Consider the following 13,271-nt stretch of genomic DNA (forward strand, 5'->3'; position numbering starts at 1 on the left):
TAATAGGTATTTGGACTTAAAAATCTGGGTGTTGAAGTTGATTACGAGAACCTATGAAATTTGCTGATTTCCTAGCCATGAACCAGGATATCTGTGATGAAGTTCTTCATGAGGAGCTGTAAATGATCTGGTAGAGCACATGTGGTTGCTCAAAGGAACCGCTGTCTGAGTATCGATCTGTTAAACTTTTTTTTATTTTCATTGTATAAATTTTGTTATTTCTATTTTAATTATTGTGGAACTCTTTTTTATTATTTTATGTATTAGAACTTTTGCAATATAACATGGTACATGGAAAATAGGTCAAAAATCCTTTCCGAGCCCCCGTGTTAGGGCCGGGGCACCGCTAGGAAGAGACCCTCATAGGCAGCCCTTCCTGTCGGCGCCCATGTACAACCGATTTGGCGGGCGTCAGTGGACATGCTCTCAGCGCCTCTGGTTCCCTGCTCCACCTCTCAGCATACAGAGCTCCATGGTTGCGGTCCTCGTGCCTTGCCTTCGGTTAGGGCATCTCCAGGGGGCCGATGCATTTTGGACACGATTTGTGTCCGTTTACGTTGGACGCGGACACGAAAATTGGTCATTGATGGTGCTCTGGTGACGGTGCTAGAAAATCTTGTTTGCAGTTGTTGTGGAAGCGGTTGGGAAACCCCAAAAGGAAGGTGTGATGAGCACAGCAGCAAGTTTTCCCTCAATACGAAACCAATGTTTAATCAACCCGTAGGAGAAAGGAGTGACTTCTGAAGGTGTTGCTAGCTGAGTGGCAGGGTGCACTACCACTGTCAGCAACAACGTGAAACCTGCACACAACACAACCAAAGTACTTTGCCCCAACTTGCAGTGAGGTTGTCAATCTCACTGGTTTGCTGAACACGTAGACGTATCGAGTGGAAAGAGATGTTTGTAGAAAGTAAACAGAATTTATCATTAAAGGAAACATGACTGGGGTCCACAGTTCACTAGAGGTGTTTCTCCATAAAGATAAATAGCATGTTGGGTGAACAAATTACAGTTGAGCAATTGATAGAATATCGACCATACATGACAACATGATTACTATGATATTTGATTGGGCATTAAAACATAATTCATACACCGTAATCCAACTGCGACTCTGACTAATAATCCACCTTCCGGTTATCGTCCGAACCCTTTCAGTATTAAGTGGCAAGAAACAGATTATCGCATTAAGCAATGTGTATAAAGTAAACAATAGAATTACCCTCGGATAAAATATTATTGTTTTCTCCTTAGTAGCGACAGCACATCTACAATCTTAGAAGTTATTATCACTCTCCTAGAAAATTAGAGGCATGAACCTACTATCGAACATAAATACCCCCTCTTGGAGTCACAAGTGTCCACTTGGCCAGAGTTTCTACTAGCAACGGAGAGCATGCAAGATCACAAATAACATATGACATGAATATATAATCAATCTCAAAATAGTATACAATATTCATTGGATCCCAGCAAACACAACATATAGGATTACATAAAGATGATCTTGATCATGTAGGACAACTCACAAGATCTATACATGAAGCACAAAGTGGATAACACAACCATTTAGCTACTGCTATGGACCCATAGTCCAGGGATAAACTACTCACACATCACTTCGGAGGCGGGCATGGCGATGTAGATGCCTTCGGCGATGATTTCCCCCTCCGGTAGGGTACCGGGAAGACCTTCAGAACCCTCCGAGATGGGTTCGGCGATGGCGTCCGCGACGGAACTTTTCGTGGATGGGGGCTCGGGTATCCATGGTTTTCCCCAGAAGATGTTTAAATAGGCTGAGGATTTAGGTCTGTGGGGTGCCTAGGGGGCCCACCCCCCTGGCGGGCTAAGGCCTGGTCTGGCCGCCCTGTGGCGCCTCTTCGACCCCCCTTCGGACTTCGTCTTTGCATCGATAAAATATTGATTTTAGCTTTTGTTTCGTCCAATTCCGAGAATATTTCCTGTACAACGTTTCTGAAATACAAAAATAGCAGAAAACAGGAACTGGCACTGTGGCATCTTGTTAATAGGTTAGTGCAAAAAATCATATAAAAGTGAAACGAAGTGTAAGCAAAACATATATGAATTGATGTAAAACAAGCTTGGAGCATCAAAAATTATAGATACATTTGAAACGTATCAGCCATATGTCCGTATGTATCTGCCCCTTCCATAGTTGCAGAGACGTATTTTTAGACCGCAAAGGTCTTACCATGCATTAATTAAGGAGGAGAGAGAGAAAAATGTCTTTTATGTGGCATCGTTAACCAACACATGGACCTACTATGCATTAAAGGAGGAGAGAGAGAGGCTAGCCCGGCTAAAACGGACGCACGGAGACGCATTCCTGTCGTATATTTGGTTCGCGTTTGCGGCTTTGCGAACGCAACGGTCATTTTACGTCGGACCGCTGGAAATGATTTTTTATCCGTGTAGACGCAAGCGGATGCTTTTGGTCCGTTTACTTCGAGCCGCTGGAGAAGCCCTTATGCAATGCCTCACGGACCGCAATTTTGGCCGGATGCAATCAATCTCGCCCATAGCAGATAGCTCATATTTTCAACGGTCTATACTTTGAGAACGATTCGTGGCTGACAATCGTTAACATATGTCTACTGATCCAGTACGATGAATTAAACGTGTGTAATGAGGGACTAAAATTGGACACACAGTACGTGGCAAAGCACTGATTTCTCCAAGTTCACTGGACTAGTACATATGGTATGCACTGAGAATGACTCGTGATTGACAACGTACCCTGATTGAGTACGGACTACGGAGAGCTCATCGTGACACACGAGCACTAATTCTTCCAAGTTCAGTGTACCACTGCAGAGATTTTGTCGTCTTTACTCCGCCTGGCTAAGCTTATAAGCATCAGAGCGAGCTTGCGATGATAAACAGCTCGCCGGCTAGTAGACATTCATTCACCATGGCAGATCTCGTGAAAAACCCCGTGCTAGAGACGCATCCGCGTGCATGGTTTCTGTTCTTCTTCCTCCTCGTGCTTGTCCACTATTACTGGTTTATTGCAAAGAAAAGGAAGCAGCAAGAAAACCGTCTCCCTCCTTCGCCACCGGCTCTGCCCATCATCGGGCACCTGCACCTCGTCGGCTCCCTTCCGCACGTCTCCCTCAGCCGCCTCGCCAGGAAGCATGGTCCCGACGTGATGCTCCTCCGCCTCGGCGCCGTGCCGACGCTCGTCGTGTCGTCGCCGCGTGCCGCAGAGGCGGTGCTGCGCACGCACGACCACGTCTTTGCGTCGCGTCCCCGCTCCGTCGTCTCCGACATCATCCTCTACGGCTCGTCCGACGTCGCCTTCGCGCCATATGGCGAGAACTGGCGGCAGGCAAGGAAGCTCCTGACAACCCACGTCTTGAGCGTTAAAAGGGTGCAGTCTTTCCGTCGTCTTGCCATAGAGGAGGTAATTTTAATTACTTTTGTTTCTAATTTCTCGCGTTCAAAGAAAAAATTAATATCTTGACATGTGCAACAAATTTAAATCCCTCGTTTAGGTTTGTCCTAAGTTAAACATCGGCAAAAATTATAAAAAAAACGTGTGAATATCTATAATGCTAAATTTATGGATGTGACCAGTTCTCTTTCGACTGAAAACCGACGTTACCATATTGCAACCCATGATTAGCATGAATCACGAAGCAAATTTAACGGTCTGTTGCAAATAAAAAAATTCAGTTGCAATTTAATTTGCAACTCAAGTGCACGAATCACGATGTAATCTGATGGTGCAGGGCGTAAATTTATATAATATAAATATAAATTCTATGATGAATCTAATAGAAATGGTAGATGTTGATGTATTTTTCGACAAACATGGTCAAACTTAAGGTAGTTTGATTTACGACAAACATTAAATTTCAGTTATTTTGGAACATAATAATGGAGCGGTAGAAGTGATTAAGAATGGGCATGATTGAAGTGTGTGTGTTATCCAACTGCTTTGAGCTGTGAGATTCAAAACAAAGGTCATCTTATAGACAAACTAGTTCTTTTAGCTAGAATTGTTTTTCAGACAGAACGTGATAACACCCAGCTTTCAATTGATAAATCCCGAACTTTGGCTGATGATATATGGTGCTGAGGAAATCATCTTACGACACACAAAAGATAAACATAACAGGTAGCTTGAAAATTCTTGAAAAAACTCTAAAGCCTCGTCGGCATCAACTATTGCTTGATCGAAGGAGAAGCAAATGCAAGATCATGATGTCGGAGAAGATGAGCCTCTCGAGATGTCATGTCCATGTCTACTTCAAGAAAGCCTTTCATGTCGTCACGACACCATTTGTCTCCACTTCAGAAAAGGGACCCTTGCGTCCTCACTTTGACTCGAAGAGTGTTGCAACGTCAGAAGTTGTAGAATATCCTCCTATAGTAAGGATGGAAAGAAGACGACAAGATTGCCAAGGCCAGAGAGACAAGGTGAGTACGCTCACCCAACCGGAGCTAAGTCCACAACGTGAAAGCACCGGTGATAACCGCAAACCGACCACACCTCAATAGACTCTAGGTTCATGAGACGTCTCCTTCAAGAAGGGAGCGGAGTGACACTCTCCTCGCCACCTGGTCCAGAGAACATACCAAAGGCTTTTGCCCGAAAGACAAGGACAAAGAGACATGTACCCATGGAAATTCCTTCAAGGTTTCCCGTAGGTAGAATGGTCACTGTTCATTGGAAGTCTCATCGGCCAAACTAGGGTGGTTGGAATGGACAAGGTCCCTAGATCTGGTCAAGAGGGAGGTGTCGTGTGACCATAACTGACCCATGCAGGTCAGTTCACCGCCCACACAATCAAGACTAGCGGCCCACACAGTGGCACCTGCCGCCAAGTCGCCATTACCTAGACATCAAGCTTTACCAACCTCTCGTACGTTGTCCAAACCACCTACATGTAGCTAGCACACCAAGGTACGACCTTGTTGGGCGATTCTCTGAGTTACTAGACTGTCTATGTATTATTATATTGTTATGGCAATGCAAAGGGGGGTGGGGGCATTTTCCCATGTTTTCATATGGTACTATTTTTACTTTTTGCGGGGTTGGAAATTTATGTTGGCCATACTTTTGTCATGCATACTAGATGAGTAGATGTACTCCATATGAATTTTTTGAGAATCTTTTGAGATTGAAAATACAAATTGCCATTTTTTTTCTTTCAAAAAGGTCTCTACTGATCGAACCAACTACAACCTCGCGCCTTTGTATTATCGCACTGCCCACCGTCGAGTTGTCTGCTCGCAACGACCATAATCTTTAAATTTTGTGTCGATATCACTTGTTAGAAAACCACTGCTCACCTTGATCATATAGATTCCAACAATCACAACATAGAGTTTGGGCGAACTTGTCTACTTCTAAGAACATAACTATGGAGGCATCTTCACATGTATTGAATCGACCTAATACATCGAGTACAAAACCCCGTCAAGGCCTTCAAAAGCATCTCAACCACCATACCACGTCCGGCCAACTCTGTCACAGGCATCTAGATCGTCCTTTTTCATTGTCTTTTCTAATCTACCATATTTTGTCTAGTAGCCTACTTTTACTATTCGGTGCATACCTGTTAGGGTATCTCGAGCAGACCTGACGCAAACTGATTAAAGTTTCGGCCTCGGTGGACAGGAAATAGGTAAAAGTCCAGTCCAACGGCCCGACGGAAATTGATCGAACTGTTTGGGCCGGTCAACGGACTGTTTCGCTTCCAAACCTGCAATGCTTCACCGTCTAGGCTGCTTCGACTCAGTGGTCGCACCAGGACTAGCGGGGCAGCGGCTAGCCTTCTGGGCCACAATAATTAGCACGTAATCCGTCCTTTTATAGCCAACCAACCGCACATGCTCACACATCCATTGTCATTGTCGGTTCCAATCTTGCTTGCTCCCTAGACCAGTAGTAGGTGAAACCTTCTGTCCCGCCGTCGGCATGGACCTGGAATGGTTGGACTGGCACGAGGCCACCCACCTCGCAAAGTATGGCATCCTCTTGTTGGCCAACGCAACGGTGCTAAAGGGCTTCAGCATCAGCCTGGGCGGGGTTCTCATGGTGCCTCTGCCGAAAGGCAAGGAATTTGGCTATGAGGCCTTCTGGAGGCGGCAGAAGGAGGCATTGTGGCTCTACCCACAATATGACGCTGTTAGCGCCTGCTGGCTGGCCCACTTTCGCGAGGAGCGAGAGGCCCCGTTGAACTGCTTCGATGGAAAGCACCCACCATTGGAGAAGACCAAGGCCGAGCGGATCGCGTTTTGGTCAAGGCTGGGTTGCACGGCGAAGAAGGACACCGAGGATGCCCGCCAAGTAGCATTCATTCGGGAGGCCACGGATGCCGGCATTTCAACCTCACGACTCCAGCGATGAAGCACAGGAACTGCCACCGGCACGGGTGCCCGGCGATGAAGCCTCCAATGACGAGCCTTCATATCCTACTAGTTATTTACATTTGTGTGAATGAATGGTGTAATATTTCCCTTGCTTTGCGATGAATTCTACTATCTTCATCTTGTTCAAGTTACTCTTCCAATGAAAAAAAGAACTACTTCTTGTTTATGCTGAGAAATGTGTCGGGCAATTGGGGCTACCCAACCCAAACAGACAAACGTGGCTAGACGACCATTTTGATGTCCAGGGCCAACCCAAACGGATCAAAACAGATAAATTTGGTGTCTGAAATAGATCAGACCGCTAGGTCTAGGTTATGCATGTGTTTGAACAAAGCAACAAACTCCCTCCTGATTAGATGATTCCATCAGATTTATGTGTATATTAGCTAGTATACAAACAAGGAATCTTCATCCTACTCAATAACTGTGAGACGGCGACAAGGTAGAAAAGAGAGGTGTGGGCATGTAAGAAGGTCTTCTAAATAGGAAGAAGGGTGGATCCTCGGCGATGGGCTCGTATATGGACCGAAACATAAGAAGCAACAAGTAAATTTCTAAGAAGATGGTTAAGTGATGAATAGAGGGAATCTACTAATTAGGATATTCTAGATTTCTAATATTTGGTTTGGAGTTGTATGTTTATATTTCAATCAGTATATTACCATCTGATATATCCTTTTTTTGTTCAACTTGGCTCGTAATTTTGATATCAGAAACGTAGCATCATAATCAAAACGGTTTGTACTACACCATGTCATAAAGGAAATTAAAAAAAGTTGACTCTCATTTTTTCCTTGCTAACTTCCGTAAATGTAACCCAGTGTCTTACTTTAAGATGCATGCCATAATAGGTGAGCATGGTGATGGCCAAGATTAACGAAGCGGCCAGAGCGGGTGGTACGGTGGACATGAGCGAGCTGCTCAACTCATTTGTGCATGACATCGTGGTTCGCATCGTATCAGGAAATTTTTTCCTAAAAGAAGGACAAAGCAAGATTTTAGGGGACCTCATCAATGATAGCTCACGGTTACTAGGAGGGTTCAACCTAGAGGAATATTTCCCAGCATTGGCTAGGGTAAAAGTGCTTAAGAAGGCAGTTTGTGCCAAGGCCGAGGGAGTGAGGAATAGATGGGCCGATTTGCTAGACAAGGTGATCGACGATCGTCTGAGCAATGATAAGTCAAAGCTTGATCACACAGATACTGATTTCGTAGACATTTTGCTGTCTCTTCAGCTGGAGTATAATCTCACAAGAGAGAATCTAAAGGCTCTTCTCATGGTAAGTACACATAACACCTTCCAGGTTATATATATATGTTGATTTTTGTATATCTTATATCGTCCTAATTAATTGAAAACCGCAGGATGTATTTTTTGGTGCAACAAGCTCGTCATCAAGCACCCTCGAATTTACCTTGGCTGAGCTCATGAGGAGGCCACACCTGTTGGAGAAGCTTCAAGACGAGGTGAGGACTATCGTACCACAGGGACAAGAAATTGTCGGTGAAATTGACATGAACAACATGACGTACCTAAGGGCAACCATTAAGGAGTCACTTCGGCTGCATCCTGTTGCGCCCCTCCTTGCTCCGCACCTTGCCATGGATGACTGCTACATTGATGGATACATGGTTCCTGCTGGGACACGTGTCATCGTCAATGCATGGGCCATTGGTAGGGACTCAACCTCCTGGGGGGATGCGGAAGATTTCATACCTGAAAGATTTGTAAAAGGAGGCAATGATGTGCATGTCAACTTCAAGGGGAGCGATTTCCATTTCTTGCCATTCGGTGCAGGACGGAGGATGTGCCCTGGCATAAACCTCGCAACTACCAACATCGAGCTAATGTTGGCAAACCTCATTTACCACTTTGATTGGGAACTGCCGCCAGGGCTTAAGAGAAAACACATTGATATGACAGAGGTGTTTGGGCTAACCGTTCGCCGAAAGGAGAAACTGCTATTAGTTCCAAAAATACGCATATAGAAAAACAGCCATGTAGCCACATATAACCCAAGTATTTTGTGTGATCGGTATATAGTTTCTCATAAATAAAGGTCAACTCTTAGTTGTTGTAAATCACCTTCGGAAGTTTGTAGAGGAAAATAATGTACGGTGACCTGTCATCAACACAAAAATTTGAATAATAAATTTAATTGTTTGTACATATAATTAGATCTTAAGAGCTAGTTATGAGAATAAGTAAACAAATGCATTTCCCAAAAAACTAGCATTGTGGCCCGTGCAAGTTTTTGGGAAACATTTCAATTGTCTATACTTTTATGATCCCAAATTCCAATATGTGAACTTAGATTATAAAATCAAATAAAATACATTGCTTGGAAGATCGCAAAATCCTAAGTGCAAAATCCAGAAAATCTTAAAAACGCATAATTTAACAATTAAAGATAATTGAAAGAATGTATATTCTCACTAGTATTGAACTGATACTAGAGCCAGTTTTAGTACATAGAGCTGAATGGGTTCTAGCATCCGACTGCGAGTGATAGATTCCTTAAACACGACTAGGACAGACAAGGAATGAGTCCAATTTACAGCCATAACCAACTAAAATAATCTTTAGCTCACGGTTGGTTTTGATCCAAAACTTACTCGAGTCATGCGGTAGCTGAGTTTATCAACCTGGAAAACCGACCATGAAGAATCCTGAACCTCCAGATTTTCCCACACCCTCTAGATGAGATTCGAGTCAGTTTTGTAGTCTAAAACTGTTACAGACCAGGAAAAGACCGGATAGTAGTCCAGGTTTTTCTGTGGCCTCTAGATTTTTACGGACTTAAATTTCCTAATTCAGTAATTAGTATATTTTTCCTGACATTCATTTAGTGGGCATGATCATCAAAACCGAGTAGGCCACAATTGGACGGGTCAGAAGATGATCATAAGTACAAAGTTTCAACATCATCATCATCATCATCATCATCATCATCATCATCATCATCATCATCATCATCATCATCAAAGGATAGCATATATATTATATAATAAGACTCTCATATAAGCCGTCGTAATGAAACTCTTCGTGGTCTTTGATCACTTCTTTAGCTAGGAAGGAATCCATGTCCATGTTGATCTTTACATGCTAGGTCTTCGGTAGCACCTTGACGTTTATTTGACGATGTTGTTGTGAGATGTATATATCTGTATATTGTAGTTTTCTCATATGTTAGGGGGTTTCCTGCATATTTGCACCCGTACATGTACTATATATTGTGGTCTTTGGCCCCCTGGTAATACAACAAGCATATTGCCTTAACATGGTATCAGAGCAAAAATTGGTCCTCCTCCTCTTCTAGTCCGTACGGACGTTTCTTTGAAGCTTGTTCCCGGCCGCTGTCCGCCGCCGCCGGCTCCTTCTCGGCTGCCGCCGGTCCTCCTCCCCCGCCCCCGGCCGCTCCTCCTCCTTCCCGACCGCCTCCTCTCCTTCCCGGCCGCCGCCCCCGTCTTCCCGGCCGGCTCCTCTCCTCTCTTTTCCGGCCGCCGCCCCCGTGCGCCCGCTCGCCGGTTGCCGCCCCCGTCGCCGGCCGCCGCCCCCCGTGCCGGCAGTCGCTCGCCCCCGTGCGCCCGCTCTCTCCCGTGCCGCCGCTGCCGCAGCTCCCATGTTGCCGCTCCCATGATTGATTCCGATCTGTTCTAGAAAGAAATAATAATAAAAAAAGCGAAAAAAAAAATAAATAAAAAAAGGAGAACTGCTATGTCTTCCTCATCGGGCTATGTTGCGATCCCTCGCTGCCCGGTGATCTTTGATGGCGTGAATTATCCTGATTTCGCTGTCTTCATGCGCGTTCACATGCGCGGTCTTCGTCTTTGGGGTGTGCTCTCTGGCGAGATCTCCTGTCCGCCGCGCCCCGTTGCTCCTATAGTGCCTGTTGCACTGCCACCTGTTGCCCTTGCCCCTGATGCTACTCAGGCGGATAAGGATGCAGCCAAGAGTGCTGATGACACTGCTCTGGCTGATTATGACCGGAAGGTCCAGGACCACTCTACTGCCGTTGCGACTTACCGGCTGGATCCGACCGAGTACACTCGGTGGATAGATGAGGATGCTCGTGCTGCTGTTGTTCTCACCTCCGGTGTTACCGCCTCGGTATGCTTGCTGAGTTTATGGGTCTTCCCACCGCTGCTGCTCAGTGGGCTTTTCTTCGTCAGCGTTATCAGCCGTCTGGGGATGCTCTTTACCTGTCTGTGGTCCGCCAGGAGCATTCCCTTCAGCAGGGTGATTCTACTATTGATGAGTTCTACACTCAGAGTGCTGCTATTTGGCGTCAGCTTGATTCTCTCCGTACAGCTGTGTGTGCCACATGTCTCTGTTGTCTGACTGTGCGCGCGGATCTGGAGTTTCAACGCGTTTTTGAGTTCTTGTCGCGGCTCCCTAAGGAGTTTGAGCCGCGCCGTGCTCAGCTGCTTGCCCGTGGTCGTGTTCCGCTCTCTAAGGTACTTGCTGAGCTTCGTGTTGAGGAGACTCGTCTTCGTGGTGCTGGTCTTCTTGAGGTTCCCTCTGTTCTTGTTGCTTGTGGCCCTCCTGTGCCGTCTGCTCGTGGACCTCCTATGCCGCCGGCTTCGTTGCGGTCTCCGGCACCGCCGATACTCCCTACTCCTCCATTCCAGGGTCAGAGTCAGCCCAAGCAGCCTCGTGGTTCGACATCACTTCCTTGCACCTACTGTGGCAGGACTGGCTACACTATCTCTACTTGCTGGCAGAGGGATCCCAGCTTACGTCCGCGGCAACATACTCGTCGTCAGGCTGGTTCTTTAGGATCTTCTGCTGTTGCGCTATCTGATCAGGACATTATCCGTGGTCTTCGTGGTCTGCTCGCTGGTACAGGCTCTTCCTCGACGGGTACTGCTGGTTCTGTGCATGGCTCTTCTGGCACCGCGCGACCACCACCTTCTACACAGTCAGGTACGTCATCCCCGTGGTATCTTGATTCTGGAGCTTCTTTTGAAATGACCTATGCATCTTCTATTCTTTCTGCTCTTCGCTCTCTTGTTTCTCATGTTCGTGTTATCACGGCTGATGGTACCTCTCTTCCTGTTTCCAGTCGAGGCACCCTTTCTACTTCCTCTTTCTCTGTTCCTGATGTTTCTCATGTTCCTAGTCTTAAGATGAACCTGTTTTCTGCTAGTCAGCTTACTGATTCTGGTTGTCGCGTCATTCTTGACGCTGATTCTTGTGCTGTTCAGGACCGCCGTACACAGGCCCTGGTTGGAGCTGGCCCTCGCAGCCTTGAGTACCCGGAGCTCTGGGAGTTAGACTGGCTTCGCGTTCCTTCTACTGACACTTCATCTGCTAGTTCTCCTGCGATTGTTGCTTCTGTCACTGGATCTTTTCAGCAGTGGCATCATCGGCTGGGTCACCTCTGTGGCTCCCGGTTATCGTCATTAGTTCGTAGTGGTCTTCTGGGGTCTGTCTCAAGAGATGTGTCTTTGCATTCGTGTCAGGGTTGTAGGTTAGGCAAACAGATTCAGCTTCCTTATCCTACTAGTGCGTCTGTATCTCAGTGACCTTTTGATTTAGTTCATTCGGATGTTTGGGGTCCGGCTCCCTTTCCTTCGAAAGGGGGTCATCGATACTATATTTTGTTTTTGATGATTTTTCGCGATACACCTGGTTGTTTCTTATGCACTCTCGCAGTGAGGTGCTCTCTATTTATCAGCGGTTTGCAGCCATGGTTCATACTCAGTATTCCACGCCTATTCGTGTGTTTCGTGCTGATTCTGCAGGAGAGTATATCTCCCAGCACCTGCGTGGTGTTCTTGCTGAGCAGGGCACCCTTGCCCAGTTCTCGTGTCCCGGCGCCCATGCTCAAAATGGTGTCGCGAGCGTAAGCATCATCATATTCTTGAGACTACCTGTGCTATGATGATTGCTTCCTCTCTTCCGCCACATTTCTGGGCTGAGGCTGTCGCTACGTCGAGTTACCTCATTAACATTCAGCCTTTTGCTGCCCTTCAAGGTGGCATTCCTCTCGAGTGTCTTTCTGGTAGCTCTCCAGATTACTCGACTCTTCGTTTATTTGGTTGCGTTTGGTATGTTCTTCTCCCTCCTCGCGAACGCACCAAACTGACCGCTCAGTCTGTTGAGTGTGTTTTTCTCGGATACAGTGATGAGCATAAGGGCTATCGTTGTTGGGACCCTGTTGGTCGTCGGATGCGCATCTCTCGTGACGTCATGTTTGATGAGACGCTTTCCTTCTATCCTCGCCCCACCTCGGGTACTTACCCGGTGCATGATATCTCTTTTCTTCTTTTTCCGGATGCACCCCCTGCTGTACCTCCTCCTCTCCCTCCTACTTCTGATGCGCCCCCTTCGGCGCCATCCTCTCGTTCGTCTAGTCCACCTAGTAATCCTCGTTCTCCGGCTTCGGATCCTTCCGATGCTGTCCCTTCTTCCTCTTCTTCTGATGAGTTGTCTTCTGCCGATGAGCTTCCTCCTTCACGGCCTGTTCGTCAGCGTCGTGCTCCAGTTCGTTACTCTCCTAGTCAGTATGGTCTCTCTGTCGTTTCCGAGCCGACTTCTTATCGGGATGCCGAGCGTCATTCTGAATGGCAGCTTGCCATGGCTGGGGAGATCGTTGCGCTTGAGCGCACTGGCACTTGGGATCTTGTTTCTCCCCCTTCTGGCGTTCGTCCTATCACGTGTAAGTGGGTCTATAAAATTAAGACTCGCTCTGATGGATCTCTTGAGCGCTATAAAGCGCGTCTTGTGGCTCGTGGCTTTCAACAGGAGCACGGTCGTGACTATGATGAGACTTTTGCCCCTGTGGCTCATATGACTACTGTGCGTACCCTTCTTGATGTTGCTTCTGTTCGCCGCTGGCATGTCTCCCAGCTTGATGTTCAGA

General features: G+C 46.6%; 1 protein-coding gene across 1 annotated transcript; it reads left to right on the plus strand.

The window, feature by feature from the left end:
- The first annotated feature begins 2,932 nt into the window (after positions 1–2,932).
- Positions 2,933–8,431, plus strand: LOC124699108 (indole-2-monooxygenase-like). Its single transcript, XM_047231469.1, has 3 exons — positions 2,933–3,424; positions 7,254–7,682; positions 7,768–8,431. Exons 1-3 carry the CDS (start codon positions 2,933–2,935, stop codon positions 8,389–8,391), a joined length of 1,545 nt encoding a protein of 514 aa, XP_047087425.1. The 3' UTR covers positions 8,392–8,431.
- Positions 8,432–13,271: the final 4,840 nt, after the last annotated feature.

The sequence above is a fragment of the Lolium rigidum genome, chromosome 3 (genome assembly GCF_022539505.1).
Source record: "Lolium rigidum isolate FL_2022 chromosome 3, APGP_CSIRO_Lrig_0.1, whole genome shotgun sequence".
NCBI lineage: Eukaryota > Viridiplantae > Streptophyta > Magnoliopsida > Poales > Poaceae > Lolium > Lolium rigidum.

Coding starts and splice junctions, on each gene's coding strand:
- LOC124699108 (XM_047231469.1), top strand. CDS start 2,933: ATGGCAGATCTCGTGAAAAACCCCGTGCTAGAGACGCATCCGCGTGCA. Junction 3,425..7,253: donor GTCGTCTTGCCATAGAGGAG/GTAATTTTAATT, acceptor ATGCCATAATAG/GTGAGCATGGTGATGGCCAA. Junction 7,683..7,767: donor ATCTAAAGGCTCTTCTCATG/GTAAGTACACAT, acceptor TGAAAACCGCAG/GATGTATTTTTTGGTGCAAC.